General features: G+C 37.4%; 1 protein-coding gene across 1 annotated transcript in view; it reads left to right on the forward strand.

The window, feature by feature from the left end:
- Nucleotides 1-3,515: 3,515 nt before the first annotated feature.
- Nucleotides 3,516-23,831, forward strand: part of LOC150083895 (uncharacterized) — a 75,496-nt gene continuing 55,180 nt past the window's right edge. Inside the window, exons 1-4 of the mRNA XM_090375557.1 lie at nucleotides 3,516-3,635; nucleotides 14,674-14,816; nucleotides 15,035-15,199; nucleotides 20,157-20,217. Of these exons, the coding sequence (XP_090231683.1) occupies nucleotides 3,560-3,635; nucleotides 14,674-14,816; nucleotides 15,035-15,199; nucleotides 20,157-20,217 (445 nt within the window). The 5' untranslated portion in view covers nucleotides 3,516-3,559. The remainder of the gene's footprint in view (nucleotides 3,636-14,673; nucleotides 14,817-15,034; nucleotides 15,200-20,156; nucleotides 20,218-23,831) is intronic.

Raw genomic sequence — 23,831 nt, forward strand, 5'->3', positions numbered from 1 at the left:
GAGTAATTCCATTAATTTCCCAGAACATATGTTAAGCCAACAGATATGTAATTACCCATGTCGCCTTTTGATCTCCCTTTATGAAATTGAGGCACATGCGCATATCTCCAGTCCATAGGGACTTTCCCTATTTTCCCGTGGTCCATTTGGATATTTTGTGGACATTTTACGTATATCTCTCCCGGATCTCAAAATTTAAAATAAAAGAGTGACAGAAATGTAACTTTTGCTTGAGACTGACGAACTCAGTTCGTTGTGAAAAAGGTAAAATTTCTTCGCGTCATTGAAGTGATTTGATAAGACTTGTCCACCCGGTGTCAGTATTCAGTCCAGAGTGTTTATACCAGATGGGAGAAGGAATGTAAATTTTGGGGGTGCATGTAGTATATGTGTATAATTATTATTATTATTATTTAATATTTACAACATATACTCTGCTGCCACTTTATTAGGTACACCTACCTAGTAGAGTGTTGAGCTTCCTTTAGCCTTCAAAACAGCCTGAATTCGTCTAGGCATAGATTGAACAAGATACTGAAAACATTGTGCAGGAATGGAGTACCATGCAGACATGAGTGTGTCACGCAGTTCCTTGAGATTCAACGGAGGTGTAGGCCTGGACGAACAGCCCTTCCCAGCTTATCCCAAAGATGTTCAATAGGATTTAGACCCGCGGACTGAGTGGGGCTAAATCCTATATCCTGCTAGAAATAACAGGCTAAAAATAACAGGCTAAAAATATCCTGCTAGAAATAACCATCTGACTGAGGATAAACCATCAACATGAATGGATGCACTTGGTCAGCAACGATGTTTATGTACGATGTGGCATTCAGAAGTGAATCTACGGGTATCAATGGACCCAACGTGTGCCAAGAAAATATTCCCCACACCATAACACTGCCCCTGCCACCTTGCACAGTAGTCTTCAGAGATGACGGGTGCATCGATTCATGTTGTTTTCTCCAAATTCTGAGCCTTCCATCAACAAATCAGTTTGATGCACCAGGAACTTCGCTCGTCAGACCAAGCAACTGTTTTCCAATCCTCGATAATCCAGTGCTGGTGTTGCTGTGCCCACAGGAGGCGGGCTCTCTTGTTCTTCATTGATAACAAAGGTACGCACTGTGGCCGTCGGCTATTGTAGCCCATTCGCGACAAAGTGCGACTAGTGGTCCGTTACGATATTTTGTTCTGCGCACCAAGGTTGTATTCTGACGTGATGTGCGACATTGTGGGCTGTCTGTTTGCTTCCACAATTCTAGCCATCCTCCTCTGACCTCTGTCATCAACAAGCGATTTTATTCAACAGGAATGCCGTTGAGAAGATGTTTTCTATTCGTTGCACCATTCTCAATACACCCTTGAAACTGTGCTGCGTGAAAAGTTCAGGAGAACTGCCGTTTCAGAGATGCTTTGTCCACACGTCTTTCACCTACTACCATACCACGTTCGAAGTCCATTCTTGCTACAGTTTGTTACCTTAACTGATACTAGAAAGCTTGTTCTGCTGCATTTATATCCACAACTGTGGTCATGTGACTTGCACACATGACCACAGTTGTGGTCATGTGTACAGGGGTGTGGCAGCACAGTGTATGTATATGTTACAAACAAATCTCTATATTTATGAATGTTAACATAAGAGAATATGAGAAATCAAAATAGGAAGCAGAAGGAAATATTTATTATTTAACATTTAAATACTAATGGTCAGTTCACAAAAATCACATTACAGGAACTCCTCTAATGAGAGAGCATGGATAACAATATCTCTCTTTGAGGATTGGTTTAAATGCTGCTTCATTCCCGAGGTTGAAAAATATTGTAAAGAAAACGACATTCCTTTCAAGATTTTGCTTCTATTAGATAATGCTCCTGGACATCCTACGCATCTAGATGATTTCAATTCGGACGTGAGAGTCATATTTCTACCGAAGCTCGAGATGAACCAAATGAGGAGCCGAGACGCTTCATCACCAGATGGCAATGACATTTCGTGAAATTGCATCGGCAATGGCGAGGTTTGAGGAGATGGATCCTGACAGCGAACGATTCTTAAAAGTTAACAGAGGGGTGAATGATATGAATGCTTGCTTGCTACAAAGAAATCTACGATGAAAAGAAAAAAAAAAGCCACCGTCCAGTTATCCATTATGTTCTTTCGTAAGGATGAGCGGCCGACCCCTTCTAAATCTCCCCAACTTTCAACCTCCGCAGCGGCGTACTTATCAGCTGAAGACGTCGATTCTGGCAAAGATACTCGAGAGGTAAAGCACACAGAAAGAAATCAAGGCTCGATAAATCAGGTGAGCGTGGGGCCAGGCAACGGGTCCACCATGGCCAATCCATCGACGCCCAAAACGCCTGTTCAAATGGTCACGAACACACCTTCCATAATGGGCAGGCGCCCCGTCATGTTGAAACCAAATGTTGCGTCTCACATTTGCTGGAACATCGTCAAGTAACCCTGTAAGAACTTGTTCAAGAAAGATCCGATATTTAGCGGAGTTCATGCGGGATGGTAACAGGTATGGGACGACTAAACAGTCACCGATCATACCTGCCCACACATTTATTGCGAAGCGATGTTGTGCCGCATTCTGGCGCACACCGTGTGGGTTGTCGTGAGCCCACACACGTGCTGATTGAATAAGCATTCCCGAGTGAAATAAGCCTCATCCTTGAAGAAAACATAGGCTGGAAAATTCAAGTCTTGAACACTTTCTTGGAGAAACCACTGCGCAAAAGCCACACATGCAGGATGATCTAGGGGGAGCAGTAACTGAATCCTTTGGAGATGAAAGGGGTGTAAGGAATCGTGGTGCCAGACCCTAAGGCAGAGGGAACGGCATGTGTGCTGGTAGTAGGATTATTCTGGACGGCATTCAACACACTTTCTTCCATTGCGGGAGTTCGCGTCGAACGTGGTCTGCCCGCACTACTCCTGTTACCTCTAAATGACCCATAATCGCACAAATTTTGATGCACACGCGCAAACAAACGGTGGTCCAGTACACGTCTGTCTGGGAAGCGTCTCCATAAATTCATTGAGCGGCTCGTCTATTGCCCTCTGCTAATCCATACACTAGGTGCATGTCTGTCAGCTCACAGTTCGTATATCGATGCATGCTCTTCGTGTGGCGACTACTGCTTGTATGAGTAAACCAGAAATTTTAAATTTCAATTAAAATTAAACAAAAAATGTATCGAAAATTTCAACGTCCGAGATCTTTGAGCGAATATTAAAATAAAAATTACAATTTTCGCTTGAGGTGGGGGGGAATTTTATTTCAGGGGAGAGTTTCATCCCTCCGGTCATCTCCCTGGATTCAACGTTGACCCGGTGTGGAGAGTGGTCAATATATCCACTGCGCCACCGGTGAGGGAGAGGTTTCACACCTGTCCAAACTGATATTTAATTGTTTTTACGTCAGCAGGTGGCGTATTGGTCACATTTACCGGTTTTAGACAGGTGATGTCTTGCCGCTAGCTGTTAATGTATTATTAGAGTGGGTGTTAGTAAAGGGTGTGTATTAGGATTTTACAATTAGTATTGATGGACTGCTTAAAATTTGTGCTTTTAAATATTTATTTTTTACTATTCCTGTCTTCCTCTTGTGAATCGGAACGAAGTAAGACATTCCCTTTTAACTTCTTAATTTGTTATTTTCACGAAATTGAGTTTTTGAGCAATAATGGAATAGTTTTAATGTATATATATTTTTTTTCCCTCTCTCTCTCTTTTTAAATAAGACAATACATATGTGTGTATGATTTTTTATATAAGATATTTCATTAAAACTGAAGAATTGTAACATGAGAAAGTAACTGCATTGAGGCGCGAAGTTTAATTTGTCAAATAACCATATTTGTATTAGCTAAGGCTATTCCTTCAAGTTACAGTTAAGGAGATTTTTTAAAAGAAAGTAAACTGGAATTTATTTGCATTATTTAATTTTATTAGTTTTTATTGTCGTTCGCCTTGTTAACATTTAGCTGCAGTTAGATAAAACAAACTAAAGGAAAGCTTTTGATACTGCTGCACAAATTGGAGCAGTATGGCAGGGCGAATTGCTGCTATGGATAAAGGGATATTTGAGTGGGAGAAGACAGATAGTTGTAATCGATGGACGTTGCTTCTCATTTACTAATGTTATTAGTGCAATCCTCCAGCTTTGTTGTTTTCTATATTTATTAATGATATTGATAAAGGCATATCAGGCTTAATGTCCAAGTTTGCAGATGATACAAAAGGTTGACAGGATATTTAATGACAGTATGCTCCTGCAACAGGATTGATGGGATTCTTCCTCTTGCTCAGACAACACGTGTGAGGGAGCACAAATTCAAATTGAGAAAGGACGGTTGCAGAATAGATGTGCAGAAGTTTGCCTTTAGTCTATAGGTGGTTGATTGTTGGAACAAACTTCCATCTGATGCTGATAGTCGATAGTTTAAATAAATTCAAGGAAGAACTAGACAAACTATTGGAGAGAATGAATAGGTGAACTGGGAGGTCTTTTTTTTGCTGATGCTGTTATAAGCTTGCTTTCTTACATCATTTGCCACTTCTAATGCTAAAAATCACAATTGTCATGTGACTATCAATGAACTAAAACAAGTAATTCTCTATGCTGCAGAAATTTGCATAGAGAATTACTTGTGAATTTAAATAGAGAATTAATTATTACCACCAAACCAGTTTTCTCATCCGAGTATTGGCTTCTCAAGTGGGCGTGCCACAAACTTAGCCTGCTTCCCCAGCTCCGGACCACTGATATGGCCAATGCACTTAACATCCCAAGGCTCATGTTGCTCATTAATGAAAGGAGGCTCATCACAACAGTCAAACTCATGACCGGTCTCATCTCCTCCCCCTCCTTGATAACTGTGCATGGAGGATCCCAACGGCACGTCTACGAGCAATCCCTGAGTTAAGTCCTCTGCAAAAAGACTCCATCTGTCGGACCAGTTTTTTTCCTCAGCAGATGCTATCTCGAGTCCAGAACTTAATGTCGACTTCAAGTTCTGTTGAGATCAACAATATAGGAAAGGAATACTCAGTGGGGTGGCCAAGGCCACTACTATTATAATTTGAGTAGTGTATATTCTTAACACAACCAACTATGTACATATTTATGCACTTCAATGTTATATCCTTATAGTATGTATTTTGAAACAAATGGTTGTACACTCACTTAATATTCTATATATGTAGTATACTCAAGTCATTTCTCCATTTTTCTGTACTTTATTTCACTTATTTATCATTCTATTATTTATTTATGTATTAGCATTAGTAAAGGCATATGATGCAAGAAAGCAAGCTTATGCAGCATCAGCCAGAAAAAAAAACAAAAAAAAACTTCCACTTCACCCCTCCGTTCGTTCGAAATACCTGTCCAGCTGAGCCTTAAATTTATTTAGGCTATCAACTTCCACAACAAGGGATAGAAGTCTGTTCCACCCGCTGGCTAAAGGCAAATTTCCGCACATCTATCCTACTGTACGTGCGGGGAGACAGAAAGCTGGAATCACATAGTGTACGAGTGCCCGCAATATGAAGACCTCAGAGGGGTACTTATAACAAAAATAAGATACATACCAAAAGTATTGGAATCCCATTTCATAGATACTGAGGATGAATATAGAGCATTATCCCAGTTCGCACAAGACCTCTTCGTCAGGCGAAGGACATTAATCACCATCTACAATGACTGACATCAAGTACCACTATTGAGACACCAGCAAGGACAATGTAAGGGCTGAAACTAAAGATGAGGGACACAAGCAGAAGGACGGAGCCTGCCCCATGAGTGAAGAAACTTGAAAACAGAAATGCAACAGTAGCTGCCAATAGCCATATGGCGATCTGAAGAGGGCACTCTAGCCCCTTCACCTTTATAGCTACTTCCTTGGGGGGAGGGGGGGTGTTTTCGTTCTCCCCTCCCCTCCTCTCCACCCTATATCTTCTACTCTGGTGGGGCAGGGGCATGCCCACTGAAAACTCTGGCTACCTTCTCTATTGGCCCCATATTTCTGTCTTTCTCCCCCCAGCCTTCTGCCTCCCCCACTCTCTACCTATACTCTAGCGAAAGCCCTACACACCAAAAACTTAACATGTCTAAATTACCTTACGCCCATAACTTGGCCTAGCAAAACTAAGCGATTCTATCCCTACGTTGATGCGTTTATTTCTTTCCTGGTTTTTTTTTTTTTTTTTTTTAGGTCCTAGCTGCCGAAATCTCGGAAAATTAAGCAGCAGGACCTGCCAGAATGAAAAGAGTGAAATTGGGTTCCTGGTCTGCCTCCATGGGGCGTAAGTGGGGCAACGTTGGGCCTCAGTAGGGGCCCAGCAGCTAAATGACCAGATGAATAATGGTACAAGGCATCACACATATACAAAGTCCATACACTTTAAAATCTCTGGCTTTTCCAGTCAACTGGTTCACCCACAATGTAAACTATGTGGAGATGGGGGAAACCTCTGGTGCCGTTTGACCCTAAACACACTTTACTTTACACTTTACATCTGTCTTTCCTCAATTTCAATTTATGCCCTCTCAGGTGATTATTCTGAGCAAGAGGCAGAATCCCATCAGCATTGAGCATGCTCAAACCATTCAAGGCTTTATACACTTCTATCAGATCACCTCGCCAGTACCTAGTCTCCAGACACTGAAATTTGCAAAACTTAAGCCTTTCTTCGTAAGAGCAACACTTTGTTCCCTTCACTAACCTTGTTGCCCTTCTCTGTACTTGTTCCAGCAACTCTACATCCTTCTTAAAATGAGGCCTCCAGACCAGTATACAGTACTCAAGGTGTGGCCTGAACATTGCCTTATACAAGGGAATAATCACCTCCTTATCCCTGCTAGAAAAATTCCTGTATATCATTGATAAGACACCATGAGCTACTCTTGCAGCCCATCTGCACTGCCCAGAGAACTTCATATCTGCCTGCACAATTACCCCCAGGTCCTTTTCATTCTTTACCACTGTCAGTGTAGTACCACAGAGTTGATACGTTGCTCTGGGGTTGCTGTTTCCCATAAGTACTTTACATTTGTCAATGTTAAACTTCATTTTCCACCTCTCAGCCCATCTGCTCAACCTTTCCAGATCCTGTTGCAGCAGCATAGCATCAGTAGTGTCCTTAACAACCCTGCTAACCTTTGTATCGTCTGCAAACTTGGACATTAAGCTTGATATACCATCATCAATATTATTTATAAATACAAAAAACAATAATGGACCCAACACTGAACCCTGAGGGACTCCACTAATAACATTAGTCCACGATGAGCAGTGTCCATTGATACCACTCTGTCTTCTCCCCCTCAACCACCCCTTTATCCATAGCAGCAATTTGCCTCCAATGCCAAACTGCTCCAATTTGTGCAGCAGTCTTCCATGTGCAGCAGAAGCCTTTCAAAAGCCTTTCTAAGATCCAATTATATAATATCAAAGTTATTCCCTGCATCTAATTCTTTTGTGACTGCATCATAGTATCCAATCAAATTGGTCAGATAAGACTTCCCCTTAACAAAACCATGCTGTGTCCGAGCTATAACTGAAGTCTTGTCTAGATGATCCTGCAGTGCTTCTTTAACCAGTGCCTCCATTAATTTTCCTGGAACAGAAGTTAAACTCACAGGTCTATAATTACTTGTGTCAGCCTTTGATCCTCCTTTGTGAATTGGGGTTACATTTGCACATCTCCAGTCTATGGGTACCTGCCCTGAGTCCAAGGAAGCTCTCATAATTATGGCTAGGGGTTTGCTTACTTCCTTTGCTGCCTCCTTTAATATAACTGGATAGATCCCATCCACCCCAGGTGCCTTTCTTGTGTTTATCTTCAACAATTTCTCCTCCACTTTCCTCTCAGTTATTACAAAATCATCTATCTCACTGTCAGAGTTCAACTCACCTCTGGCATTCCCCTATCTGAATAACTTCTCATGTGTGAATGTTGATGCAAAATATTCATTTAGTTTGTTAGCTACCTGAGCAGGATCATCAACAGCTGAACCATTGATATCAAGTGGACCAATCTGATTAATCCCCTTCCTTCTAGAGGCTTTTGAGTATTTTGGCTTTTGAAGTAATATGTCTCTGTAGAACATTGTTAACCCCTGGCCACTGTGCCATGACAGACTGTTGCAACTGCTATTATGTAAATTGTCATTCTAAGTGTTGCAATAAAGATCCTTCTTATAAAACATTGTTTGAAATACTGCATTTTTCAGAAAATTTCTTCTAATTACAGTTGCTTTCCTTGTCCTGCACTCTGTGCTAATATAATTTAGGAATGTCTACTAAGTATGGCTCTTGATTTTCATAAATTAATCTGAAATATTTCTAAGAGATTTTGATCTCTCAATTCTGGCCTTAGTAATTTTTTTTTTTTTTTTTTTTTTAAACCTGGGAATATTTTTAATTATAAAAATGTAATTTAAATGATCTTTTTCTTCCAGGAGATATCATTACATTGGCTTCTGAATATAATAAATATCGAGATCCAGTGGAAGGTGATATAAGTATTCAGTTATAAGTGGCTTTTCAAAAGTTTAGTTGTAAAAGAGAATACACTGCCATTGGATTCTTAGAAAATGAGGGGGCATACATCTTTTGCACTACTTGTGTAGTTTATATTGGGAAAGTTTTATTATAAGAATAATAAATATTGTAACTTATTTTAAGTGTTTTGTTTTTTTTTTAAATTCCTTCATGCAGTTTTTTGGGAAGCAGTGCATTAGTTAAGTGCTGTGGTTATTAAAAAAACAGTATTAACAGTTTTTTTTTTTTTATTAACCGTAGTTGCTTATTTAAAACATGTTAATGTTTTAAGCTCCTTTGGCTCCTTAATGAGTTCACTTTGTACATTTCTGATTTCTGCTGATAAAATTGCCAGCATCAAAGCTGAAAGGAGCCAACAGAAATTGAATGCATGTGTACAGCTAAGTGTGAGAGAAGGGTCATTAATTAATCTGATTACTTATATTTTGGACAGAGGCAAGGAATTTGAGAGTAAAAGAATTTTTTTTTTTTTTATGAAGCAACATTTGTGACTTGCTTATGCAGTGAATGCCATGCCTAGAAGTTAGATTAATTTGAGGCAAAGAGCTGCATTCTTATCAGAAATATGAGTGTTCAAGGAGGTGAGCAAAGGTGCAACTGATTTTTTATTTATTTATTCTTTTCAGGAAATAAGATGTATCTTTAGAGGGAAAGAAGTTAACAGAGTTTACTATCCCTTGTTAGAAAATTACCTAGAAATCTGCAATTTTAGGAATTGGTGATAGCTATTTGAGTAATTGTGTATGTGTAGAAAAGATTACCAAACTACAGAGTGGAATGTAGTGCGTTACCATTTACAAACCTATGGATAACATTTCTAGTTAATGGAGGATGATCTTTGATACGGGACAAAAGGGGTAGATGAAAGAACAGTTCTGTGGAGTTCTATAATTCTTTAACAGTTCTATAATTTACATGTAATTTCCAAATGAAATATAATTTCCAAATGAAATTATATTTCATTTGGAAATTACATGTAAATTATATGGGCCCAACATTGAACCCTCTGCACTTCACTAATAACATCAGTCCATGAAAAGCAGTGTCCATTGATTACCACTCTTTCTTCTCCCAGTCAACTATCTCTTTATCCACAGCAGCAACTTGCCTTTAATGCCACACTGCTCCAAATTGTACAGCAGTCTTTTATCAAGAGCTTTCCTGAAATCCAAGTATATGATTCTCAAAATTATTTTTTACATCAGTTCCTTTGTGACCACGTCATAGTATCCAATCAAATTGGTCAGACAAGACTTCCCCTTAACAAACCCGTGCTGTGTCTGAATTATTACTGCAGTCTTGTCTTGATAATCCTGCAATACTTCTTTAATCAGTGACTACATTATTTTCCCTGGAACAGAAGTTAGCCTAACAGGTCGGTAATTACTCATGTTACCCTTTGATCCCACTTTCTGAATTTGGGATGCATTTGCAGCTCTCTCCAGTCCATGGGGACCTCCCCTGCATCTAAGGATGTTCTCATGATTATGGCTAAGGGTTTGCTTACTTCCTTTGCTGCGTCCTTTAATATAACTGGATTGATATAACTGAATCCCCACAGGTGCTTTTCTTATGTTTAACTTCAACAATTTCTCCTCCACTTTGCTCTCAGTTATTATAAAATCATTTAACTCCCTGTTAGAATTTGATAAGCTTTGGGTCTCCACTTCCCTACAGAATTCCTCATGTGTGAATGTAGATGCAAAATACTCATTCAGTTTGTCAACTACCTGAGCAGGATCATGAACAGTCGAACCATTGATATCAAGTGGACCATTCTGATTTATCCCCTTCCGTCTAGAGTTTACATAAGAAAAGAACTCTTTGCCGTTTTTCTTTGCATCCTTTGCCAAAGATTTCTCATAATCTGCCTTTGCTTGCCTAACCTCCTTTGTGACTTGATTACAGACTAGGTTATATCTACATAGGCTTCTGTGTCATCTGATAATTTATATGCAACCCCTATGCAGGGGTTGCATATAAATTATCAGATGACACAGGTCTTAATCAGGTCTTAATCTTGGAAGCCTAGTAGCTTCCAAGATTAATTCCTTCATTGCTTCCCATTTAGAATTTGCTGTTGGTAGCATCATCAGTTGGTCCCACTATAGAATTGAAAACAGTCTGAGACCACTTTATTCACCTTTACAAAAGCCAAAACCCATTCTTTTACTCTTGATGGTATTACATCTTTAAGTAAATCTACCATCAGTACACTGTGATCAGTGCAACCTAGTGGTTCTTTTATCTGCAGATTCTTAATGGAATAATCACTGCTGATAATCTGGTTGCCTCTCAAACATGCTTTAGAAAACAGTCATCAAATAAATCCACAAAGGTGCAACTATTGCGCAAATGACCGACTCAAGTTCCAGTAAATATCTGGAAAGTTAAAAAAAAATACATATATATATTTATATATATTTTGATTTACTGGTTCACTATTTCCTGTACAGTTTATTCTCCTCATCAGAGGTATTAGGCCTATAACACACTCCTACTCTCATTTTTGGTTTCCAATTTCTGTCTCAACATTGCACTGCCCACTCATATCAACTGGATATACTGCCTTAGGTTTAATGTGTTTCTTAACTAACAGCATAATTACTTCTCCCTTCCTATAATATCTATCCTTTCTGTACACATTGTACTCCCCATTGTACTACATTGTCAACATTTCAAATTCCAATTCTGCATTCCTTATATCTGTGTTCCTTATTGCTGCTCAAGACACTTTTGATGTCTTGACCAGTACTTCAAATTTATTTATTATACTTGTAGCATTGGTGTACATTCAAGTATACATGCACCTGTTCTTACTCTTAGTTACCATAACACACAGCCCATGTATTTACTTGTTTCATGATGATTCCCAGCAGTCCTTGAATTCCCCAGCACCTTGTTTTCCAAGCTGCTGCTCATTCTAATAGAAGCAGTGCAAGAATCACTTTCACATCTGCCTGCAGCTGCTGTTAATTTGTTAGTCTGTGAATCTCCCCAAGCTAGCAATTTTCTGACCCACCTAACACTGCTTCAATATCATCAGCAAATATTCTTGCACCCTTTCTATTTAAGTGTATCCCATCCCTGTTGAAAGGGTGCCTCCGTAGCCAGGTCAGCAGGAGCAGCAGTGCGTAGCATACGCTTCTTGATTAGACTGGGGTTCGAGCCCGTGATCACCAAATACGGAAGATGCGGAAAGGTCAGGGAATGACCACCGCATATCCCGGAGCAATATGGCCTTAGTTGCTAATGCTCCTAAAAACCAAATAACAACAACAGCAACCCCAGAGTAACATATCAACTCTGGTACTACACTGTGACAGTGGTAGAGAATGAAAAGGACCTGGGGGTAATTGTGCAGGCAGATATGAAGTTTTCTGAGCAGTGCAGACGGTCTGCAAGAGTAGCTCATGGTGTCTTGTCAATGATATACAGGAATTTTTCTAGCAGGGATAAGGAGGTGATTATCCCCTTGTATAAGGCAATGGTCAGGCCACACCTTGAGTACTGTATACAGGTCTGGAGGCCTCATTTGAAGAAGGATATAGAGCTGTTAGAACAAGTAGAGATAAGGGTAACAAGATTAGTGAATGGAACAAAGGGTTGCTCTTACGAAGAAAGGCTAAGTTTTGCAAATTACATTGTCTGGAGACTAGGCACCTGCGAGGTGATCTGATAGAGGTGTATAAAGCCTTGAATGATTTGAGCATGCTCAATGCTGATGGGATTTTTTCTCTTGCTCAGAATGATCACCTGAGAGGGCATAAATTCAAATTGAGGAAAGACAGATGTAGGATAGATGTGCGGAAGTTTGCATTTAGCCAGCAGGTAGTTGGTTGGTGGAACAGACTTCCATCCTTTGTTGTGGAAGTTGATAGTCTAAATAAATTTAAGGCTGAGCTGTACAGGTATTTGGAATGAATGGAGAGGTGAAATGGGAGCAGTTTTTTTTTTTTTTTTTCCTTTGGCTGATGCTGCATAAGCTTGCTTTCTTGTATAATATGCCTCTGCTGATGCTAAAAAGATGATCCTTCATTACTTTAACAATTGACTTCAATTTCCCTGGAACAGAGGTCAAGTTATTATTGTAGCTTCCTCCTTTTGATTCTCCTTGTGAATTGCGGAGGCATTTACATGTTTTCTAATCTGTAGGAACCCCTACCATACACAAGGATGCTCTCATAATTATGGATGGATCCGTAAGCTGCTTTATCATTCCTAACACCCTTAGTGGCTTGATTTCAGACTAGTTTATGCTTACTGTAGGTTCCCCCTAATTTATAATCATGGCATGTATTTTTCTTCTCTTTCTCTACTAGTCACATCAGTTCATCTGACATCTATCTAGGTCTAATCCTTGAATAACATTTCTTAATTGGTACAAAAAGCTTAGTAACTTCAATGATTTATTTACTTTCTTGAATTTATACATTTGTTTTATAAGTTTACCCCATTTTTAAGTCATCTTGTGCATCTCTTGTAGCAGTGTATTGCAGTATGGTTCTTATTATCAATTTGTCTACTTTTTAATTCCATATTTTATTTTAAAAGTTTCTATTGTGCCATTTTCTTACACTGCTCAGTAAACTATAAAGAAAGCTGTAAAGGTATAGAACCTGTATTGTTGCTTCTTTGGAATGAGTGCAAAGAAGAGCAGCAAGATTTGTCAGGAGCACAAAAGTTTACTCTTACCAAGAAAGACTCAAGTTTTGTAAATTGCATCATCTGGAAACTAGGTGCAACGTGACCTTATTCAAGTGTTTAAGCCTTTAAATGGATTGAGTCAACTAAATTCTGATGGTCTTTCTTGGATATCTAAGGGACAAATTTAAATTAAAGACTAATGCAAAAATCTGCTTTCAGCCAGAGAGCAATTGACTGTTGGAACAAATTTCCATCTTTTTGTTGTGGAAGTGGTTTGGATAAATTTAAGGAAGGATCAGATAAATCATTAGAGAAGATGAGTAAATTATGCCTTTTTTTTTTTTTTTTTTTTGGCTGAGGTCTAAGCTTGCCTTTGCATCATTTGTTACTGTTAATACAGTATTGCCTTATCTAGAAAGTCTGGAATCAAAACGTAGGTGATAATGTGACATCACTCTTTTTTAATGCTATATGTTTAAATTGGAGGTTTTGATTATGTAACTGAGCCATTTCTTACTTGTTTATTTCTATATTGCAAATTGGTTTTTCTTGTAAACAGTGCCTGAATATGGAAGAATGTTTGCTATAAGAAACTGTTGATCTTGAAAGTTTACTTTTTTGAGAGCTCAAAAAGTAAACATAAGCAGAACTTTGGCAAGTTTCATGAACTGTTTTAGTTGTATGAAGAACAAAATTGCATTTTTAAAAGTTGACAACAATGTATATTTGTGTAAAAATATATATGTAATAAATTATAATATATAGGCATTAATTCATGTTTTTCTAACCCTGGACACATTTTTAACTGAAATTTAGGATTTTATTTATTATTATTATTATTATTTATTTGGTTTTTAGGAGCATTAGCAACTAAGGCCATATTGCTCCGGGATATGCGATGGTCATTCCCCGACCTTTCCGCAACCTCCGTATTTGGTGGTGATGGGCTCGAACCCCGATCTAATCAAGAAGCGTGTGTTACGCGCTGCTGCTCCTTCCCACCTGGCTACCTAGGCGCCGTTTAGGATTTTATACTCAGCATGTATCACCCTCAGAATTAGAGATGATTTTTTAGTGCTACACAGGACACCTATATGCCTGACTATATGTATTCTTTTATAGTGTAGAATTTAAGATGAGAGCAGTGGAAATACTTCCTATAATAATGGCTGGAAATGGAAAAAGCCTTTTTCTTTTATTTTAAAATGAAAAAGAATATTTCATGTTAAAAGAAATCAGTGATTGAAGTTTATCCATTGCTGTGAATGTCTGGGAAGTCTTTGGAATTTGTACATTATATTTGTAGTTATCTTTGTCTATTCAGTCTCTTATTCGCCAGTGAGCAATTATGCAAATATCCTTTAACTGTAATTTCTAACTTTGTGAAAATTATGATTATTCATAGTTTTTCTCTTTATATCAAAGAAATTTTCTTTTATACAGCTGTAAAGGATGAACCTAATGAATTCCTGGATGAAGCTGAGAGATTCCCGGATGAAGCAGACAGATTTCCAGATGAACCTATTCAGCTGGTTATACCAGATGAAAAACATAAAAACTTAGTTCTGTTGAAAGAAAATATTAGGGTAATAGTTTTTTTATTGTTATTTAAATTTCACATGTACTGTACTTAACAGCATAATATTATCACGATAATGATAATAGCTAGTTTTTTGTGCCACTGAAATGAGTGTATTATAATTAAGTGTATTATTAAAGAATCAGTCCTTTTAATAGATTTTTATTTTTCAAGTATTCATTCTCTGTATTATTTTTTATTGTGAATATATTACTCATTTTTCAGCTCTTACACAGATTAAATGGCTCTGTTGCAGTAGTAGCAGTAGTTGGAAAATTTCATTCTGGAAAATCTTTTCTTATGAACCAGTTAATGGGCAAATCTCATGATGGATTTGGTATTGGACCATCTGTTAGGCCTAAAACAATGGGAATATGGATGTGGGGAAAGGTAAGACAAAAAAAAATAATTTTAACTGTTTCCATTTGTAGCATTTCATGCAGCAATGTTTTGATGAAATTGTGCAGTTTTACAAATGTTTAATTGTGCTAATCATACATTTTATAATTTATCTGTATCTAATGTTTAGTGAGTAGAGTTAGTAGATGAGTTCCATAATTCTCGATAATGGAACTGCTTGTAATATTACAAGGCATTACTGTATTACAAATTAAGAAGTTTATTCTCATGCTGTGAATGTTTTGGGAAATCTTTGGTGAAATTTTTTTTTTAATCGCCAAGTACTTGATTTTATTTTCATAGTCCCTGACACAAGAATATAATCTATAGGGTATATGTTATCTACTGATATTATTAACCTGACCCACATACGTAGTGTCAGAGTACACCAGTTTTTAGTTTTTTTCATACCCTTCATCCATTCTATATGTGCAATTGAAATTCTGCCTACCTTCAAAGCAAGTATTCTCTTTAATTTCTTTATTGAAAATTCAAGGAATTTCCATGAACCGTTGAGAAAACAGGAAAAATGTAGAAACATATGAATAAAATGATAGAAAAAAATTATAGCTAAAAAATGTTAGAAAAGAATGTCTGTTGCCTATCTGGCAACACATTCTTTTCTATAATATTTTTCAACGTAACGTGTGTGTTTTTTTTTTTTTTTTTTTTTGAAATTGCAATGTGTGCAGAATTTTTTTCTGTAAAAGCATTAACTTTTTGGATTACTGCATAACTCGAAAAACCAGATTTTGAGTTTTCCAATATGTAGTCAGCTTGTCCTCGCATCATTTGTATTTACCATAATTTCTATTTTTTTAGTTGTTGCAGAAATAATTTGCATTTTGTTGGAGATTTGATTTAACCAAAGGTGATTAATATGATTTCTGTGAAGAACCTCAGCATCACAGTTGATACAGAAACAGAAGATAAATTACATCCATATGAAAGTTTCCCAACAGATTTTTTTTTTTTAAAGATACCCATTGTTTAAATATGGAAACAAAACATTCAAGGAATGTTATCTATTGATACTTACATTAATACTTTCATATCTGCTCCCATGTCTTAACTGCCAGATCCATTTTTCCCCTTTACTGTTTTTAATTCATTCCTATCAACTGTTATTTTAGGATTACTATTCCTCATGTGGGTTTTTTGAAATCCCACTTGAGCAATGGCATACTAGCATGACATTCTTGATATATATTTGAGCTGATAGCAAAATTTAAAGGAAAAATATGTCTGTTGGTGACCATATTTTAAACTTCCAAAATCTGGTATAAGTTTGAAATGAAATGGATAAATATGACTTTTAAAAAATAAATAATTAATAACCATTGAAAATAGAAATAAGATCATTTAGTGTTGCACACTATACAGTTATACTGATTTTGGGGGAAGAGAGGACAAATCAATCAAAATATTCACAAATGCTAGCACTATTGAATTTCTGAAATTGGGGTCCTCTTCAGTCTCTTGTCACTTATGTTAATATTAAGTGGCAAACAATGCACGAAAGCAAGCTTTTACAGTGTAAGCCTTAAAAAAATAGGAAAAAACTACCCACATAATCTCCATCCCCCACTAATCTGTCTAATTCTTCCTTAAATTTATTCAAATTAACCACTTCCACAACAGCAGATAGAAGCTTGTTTCAACAATCAGTTTCTATCTGACTGGCTGAAATAAAATTGCATATCTATTATGATATCGTTGTTTATCAATTTAAAATTGACATGCAGTGTCAGCTGCAAGTGGACATAATTTAATTCTTTTGTTAATTTTTTCTTCTTAAATTAATTTTTTTGTTGCACATAATTTAAACTGGTTCAGTTATATGTCATTAATGTAGCCGACTAATGAAATATTCAAAAGCATGTTTAGTATCATTTCAAGATGCAGGTAACATATAACAGGTAAGGTAACATATTGTAAATATTATGCAGACGTTGAAAACATTAAGAGATCATCTCAGCTAATACTGAACACCTAATCCTACCTGAAGAAACTGTAATGACTTGTAATATTATTAAGCATTATTTACTGCACTTTTCTTATGCATACATCAAATAATGTATGCATAAGTTTAATGCATAAATCAAAAATAATTAAATCAAATAATCAATGTAAAAGTGAGGAATACAGACGATTCATATCTTCTGGATTCCTAACTGTTAAACATATTACATTTTGCTTTTGCTAGACTTCTTTTAAATTCACTTTATTTATGTACCTTAGTAATTCTGTAGTATAACAAATAGATATTTATTTAGAGTATACCCAGTATAAAATAAAATAAAATAAAATATTTCAGTAGCTTTCGGAACTCGTGTCCCTTTATCAACTGACAAATTTGAATACATTACAAGCAAAGTGTGGCACGTTACTCATTCGTCATTGTTGTAGCACGGACGTGTGCTGCCTTGCGCCAGTGATCATCCATCAATAAAACGGTTGTCTCCAGGATTGGATGTATACGCATGCCTTTCTGGCGATTTAATGCCTTAGGGTTGTTCATTATGTTTAGCGCCTCTAGCCATAGGCGGTGGCGAAAGTGTCGCGCGTGGTCCACTATCTCAAAGTCGCGCTTGGGGTCAAGATCGTGGTTGGTAGCCCAAAAATGTTCTGCAAGCGCGGACTGGTCAGTTTCGGCAAGCCGAAATAATGGCGACTTTGAGATAGTGGACCACGCGCGACACTTTCGCCACCGCCTATGGCTAGAGTCACTAAACATAATGAACAACCCTAAGGCATTAAATCGCCAGAAAGGCATGCGTATACATCCAATCCTGGAGACAACCGTTTTATTGATGGATGATCACTGGCGCAAGGCAGCACACGTCCGTGCTACAACAATGACGAATGAGTAACGTGCCACACTTTGCTTGTAATGTATTCAAATTTGTCAGTTGATAAAGGGACACGAGTTCCGAAAGCTACTGAAATATTTTATTTTATTTTATTTTATACTGGGTATACTCTAAATAAATATCTATTTGTTAAACTATGGACCCCAGTACTCCAGGCCCATTTGTCACAATTCTGTAGTACTTAATACTTTTGTAGCTTGTATCAACTCACTGTCTTTTTGAAAAGTTCCAAGTTTGAATCCCTGATGTGAGCAATTTATTGAGTCCTTTTCAATTGCAGTTGATTTAGCTATTTTCAAGGATTTTTTTTTTTTTTTTCATTTCTCATTTGGGTGAAAATGCTAAAAAATATGAATTATTATTTATTTTTATTTTAAAAAAAAAAATTCATGTTTAGACACCACTAAAGTTGAAGAAAATGGTTTTTTATTAAAGAAATTTATGACGGATAACCCAAAAATTTGGGCCTGCATATTATTTTGAATGACCAATAGTCTGAAAACTTTTTACTGGTTCATGTTGAGATTTGAGGCAACTTCTTTTTTAATGCAAATAAAAAAAAAAAAAAAAAACTTATTGAGGATTCTCCAAGCCAAAAACTCATTCTCATAGTATATTTCACCATTAAATTTCCTGTATTCTTTTGTTGGTTCACCTGTTTTGCTGGACAAAAAAAAAAAAAAAAAGTTTCTGGGAGATAAACTTTGCATACCTTGCCTGAGACCAACATGGCCATTTATGAAAAAAACCCATAAATTCTTCATGTCGTTGAAGATGTGGAAGGAGTATTATTATGAAACAAAAGTATCATGTGTGGCAATTAAGTCTTGTCTTAAAAGTTTTGGCGTATTTTCACAAGTGCTTCTAAAAATGATTTCTTTCAATCTCAGTGCAGTGTTCACCCTCCAAGAGTTTATCTAGCTCTTCCTTGAATTTATTCAACCCATCCACTTCCAACAACAACAGATGGAAGCCTGTTCCAACAATCAACCACCTGCTGGCTGAAGGCAAACATCCACACGTCTATCCTGCAACAGTCTTTCCTCAACTTGAATTTATGCCCCCTCACGTGAGTAGTCTCAGCAGCAAGTGGAAGAATACCATTGAAATTCAGCTAATTCAGTCCATTCAAAGCTTTAAATACCTCAATCAGATCTCCCCTCAGGTGCTTGGTTTTGAGATGCTGCAGTTTGCAGAACTGAAGCCTCTCTAGGTAAGAGCACCTTTTTGTTCCCTTTACCAATCTGGCTACCCTTCTCTGCACCTGTTCCAGCAGATCTACATCCTTCCTAAAGTGAGTCTGCCAGACCTGAATACAGTACTCAAGATGCTGAGTACTAACCTAACCATGGCTTTAGGTTAGGTTATGGTTAGGCTGCAAACAAAGGGATAATCACCACCTTATCCCTGCTAGCAAAGTTTCTGTATATTATTGACAAAACCCCATTCTCAGCTCTCCTGGCAGCACATCTGCACTGCCCAGAGAATTTCATGTCTGACTGCATAATTACTTACCCTGGGTCTTTTTCATTCTCCACTACCCTGAGTGTAGTACCACACAGTTGATAAGTTACTCTGGGATTTGCTACCTATGTGCAGTTACGTACCTTGCATTTCTCAATGTTTTGTTGTTTGTCAGAGTAATTTGTAGTCCTTATTTTTACCCTTCACATGGTTTTGGCATTTTTGAGAAACAGTACTGCATAGATATTATAGCTCATCTGGTCATTTTGTGCAAACTGGAATTATTGTGGCACACATGCATGCACCACATCCAAAGGCATACAACAGAATAAACAAATTTTGTACGGATATTTAAAACATAACATAAACTATTGAATTAGTGTTTGCCATGATGAATGTGTTAATGTTTATTTTATTTTGAATTGCATATTTCATTTTTCACTTTTTAGAGAGCGAGAGAGGGAGAAAGAGACAGGGTGCTTTTGTTTAGCAGCAACATAATTTTTGCTTAAAGTGCTTTTAGAATCATGCTTGTGTGCCTTATCTATGTCTGTGTCTGAAGTTAGAACATGTTTCTTCAAATTATTTACAAAGTATTCTTAAATTTTCAGCCTGTGGTCTATGAATTGGCTTCTGGACAGAAAGTATCAGTTATTTTTTTAGATACAGAAGGTAAGTACCATTTGATTTTATATTTTGTCATTACTATCTCCAAGTATATGTACTTGGAGAAAGAATTATGCATACAGTAGTGTACAGAAATATGAGGCACCCAATATATTCCAGCTTTATGCTGTATAAAAATATATTAAAAATAAATTGATCAAATTTAGTGCTAATTTATATATTGATATATATTTAAATATCAATTTGTTGGTACTTTGATGCTGATACATATAATATCAACACTCTCACTTATTGGTATTAGTAGTGACAAATAATGCAAGGAAGCAACACTATACATCGGCCAAAACAAGCTGTCCATCCCCTCTAATAATATCTGATCTGATTCTTCCTTAAATTTATTTAAACTATCCACTACCAGATGGTAGTTTGATTCTTTCAATAATCAATTACTCTGGCTGAAAGCAAATTCTTGCACATCTATCCTGTAGCCATCCATTTTTTAAAATTTATGTTCCCCTTATATATGTTGCCTGAGAATGAGAAAGAGCAATGATGCCATCAGTATTTAGTTTACTCAGTCCATTTAAAGCCTTAACCACTTCAATCAGATCTTGCAGGTGCCTTATTTCCAAGTACTGCAATTTGCAGAACTGAGGTTTTTTCATGGTAATAGTACACTTTTGTGTTCTTGACTGGCCTGGCTGCCCTGCTCAGTACCCATTCCAAAAGATCTATATTCCTCTTGAAATGAGGCTTTCAGACCAATAAGCAGCCTAACCATTGGTAATCACCTCCTGTTCCTGCTGGCAAAATTCCTGTGTATTATTGAAAAAATCCCATGAGTTGTCTTAGCAATGTTTGAACCTCCCAGAAAACCTTATCAGATTGTACAGTCACCCCTAGATCTCTTTTGTTGTCCTTCATCGTGGAGAATTTTCTTCTCATTCCATTACAATTTGCATTTGGCAACAACATCAGTTAGTCCCACTGAAAGGAATTTAAAAACTGTCTTATAACCATTGTAGTCACTTTTGAGGAAACAAAATCCCTTCTCTTTACCATTGACAGTACTTATATCTTTAAGTAGAGCCCACATCAGTTTATTATGATCACTACTGCTTAGGGGTTCCTAAAGAAAAGAGTCACTGCTGATAATCAAATCAAGAGTATTGCTTTCTCCTGTTACCTTTCTAAGCTGTTGCTGTAAAAAGCAGTCATCCAATGAAGCCATAAAATTGCTGCTATGGTGCAAGTGACCAGCCCACAAGCTCCAGTAATATCTTGATGGTTAAAGGCCTCCATTATAAGATATTCTGATTTACTGGCCTATTCTATTTTTCTGTATAGTTGTTCATTATACTTATGACAGTCACTTCATCTGTAGCATACTCCCATGTTCATTTTAGTTTTCCCTACGCTTATGTCACACCAGACTGAAGGCGCCTCCGTAGCCAGGTGGGAAGGAGCAGCAGTGCGTAGCATGCTTCTTGATTAGACCGGGGTTCGAGCTCGTCACCACCAAATACGGAGGATGTGGAAATGTCAGGGAATGACCACTGCATATCCTCGGAGCAATATGGCCTTAGTTGCTAATGCTCCTAAAAACCAAAAAAAAAAAAAAAAAAACAAACACCAGACTGACTCAACATTGCACTGTCTATCCACATCATTTGGGTGTACTACCTTAGATTCTGTGTGCTTCTTAACCTTCCATTTGATCAATGATCACCAGTATGGATTCTGTCAGTGTAGATCCACTGGTGATATATTGGTTTATTGTTGCCCATCTATGGACAAATACAGTGGAAAAGATTGGTGAAGCTCAAGCAGTTGCTCTTGACATTTAAAAGGCTTTTGATCATTCATGTTTGGCATAAAGGTCTTCTAAATAAGCTTCCATTTTATGGTTATTTAACTGTGTTTTTGTTTTTTGTAATTGCGTATCAAGTTCTCTCTGGCCACTCACTGTGGGTGATGGTAGATGGCTCTTTGTCTTCTAACTAATGCTGGTTCAGTTCTTCCACTCTTTTCTCCTTGTATATTAATGGCCTTCACCAGAAATCCTATCCATAGTTTTGCTGATGATAATACATTGCATTTCACCTTCCAGTTTCAGAAACCTTGACCTGCAAAAATATTCACTTCTCAAATACCCACTACCAGTTCCTTAAATGCTGATCTCCAGGTAATTCTCTAATGGGGCAAAGATAACTTAATTAATTTCAAATCTTCAGAAGCTCAGTCCTGTCTTATATCTTGCAAAAAGGATTCTTCTGCTCCTATGCTTATCTTCGATGACACTTGGATTTCTAGACAAGATCACATATATCGATTAGGGATTACCCTGACTTCTAATATCTCTTGGCATAAGCACGTTACAAATATTTCTTCCTCTGTATCTAAAAAACTTGGCTTTTTTTTCTTTCACTTTCAGTGTTACTTTTCTTCTAAACAGCTACTCACTCTGTACAAAATCTTAACACACCCTGCCTTGGAATATTGTTCCGACATCTGAGGTGGTGCCCAATAACCTCTCTCAGGCTTCTGGACTCTATTCAAGAGAGGGAAGTTAGGTTAATTAATGACAGACCTCTTACAGAGTCTTGTAGACTTCTGTTTCTGCTATGTGCCCTTTCTAAAGATACTTTTGTGAACACTGTTCTTCTGAATTGGCTTCTATAAACCCCCCCCCCTTTCCCCCCAGACCAGACAAGTGTCACAACCAGTCAGTATCCTTTACTGTTCCACTTCAAACTCGCAGAACCAACTCTTCATTTATTTCTTCAATTTCTGTTTTCTAGAACAGCCTCCTGTCACACATTTCTTGAAGATTACAATATACAGAAATTCAAGTCTATTGTAGTAGTAGTAGTGGCATGTGATGCAAGAAAGCAAATGTATGAGCTTATGCAGCATCAGCCAAAAAAAAAAAAAAAAAAATCACACCATTCCCTCCAAATGCCTGTCCAGTTCCTCCTTAAATTTATTCAACCTATCAACTTCCACAACGACAGATGGAAGTTTGTTCCAGCAATTAACCACCCGCTGGCTAAAGGCAAATTTCCGCACATCTATTCTACATCTGTCCTTTCGTAATTTGAATTTATGTCCCCTTAGGTTCGTAATCTGAACAAGTGGAAGGATCCCATCAGAATTCAGTGTGCTGAACCCATTCAAGGCCTTATACACCTCAATCAGATCACCGTGCAGGTGCCTAGTCTCCAGCCACTGCAATTTGCAGAACTTAAGCCTCTCTTGATAAGAGGATCCCTTCATTCCCCTCACCAATCTTGTTGCCCTTCTCTGTACACGCTCAAGTAAATCTACATCCTTCCTAAAATGAGGCCTCCAGACCTGTACGCAGTACTCAAGGCGTGGCCTGACCGTTGCCTTATACAGAGGGATAATCACCTCCTTTTCCCTGCTAGCAAAATTCCTATACCAAAACTCTGTGGAAATTAATATTAGTATTAGTAATAGCCATATGGTGCAAGGAAGCCTATGGTTTATGCTGTGCCAATCAAAAAAATAATAAAATAAAATAACAAAAAATACACAAAATAAAATAATAATAATAAGAAAATTTTAAAAATAATAAGAAAAAAGGAAATGGACAACCTATGCATTTCCCTCCTTCCTTAGATAATTATCCAGCTGAA

The sequence above is a fragment of the Mastigoproctus giganteus genome, chromosome 6, assembly GCF_048544385.1.
Source record: "Mastigoproctus giganteus isolate SK-2022 chromosome 6, ASM4854438v1, whole genome shotgun sequence".
Classification (NCBI taxonomy): domain Eukaryota; kingdom Metazoa; phylum Arthropoda; class Arachnida; order Uropygi; family Thelyphonidae; genus Mastigoproctus; species Mastigoproctus giganteus.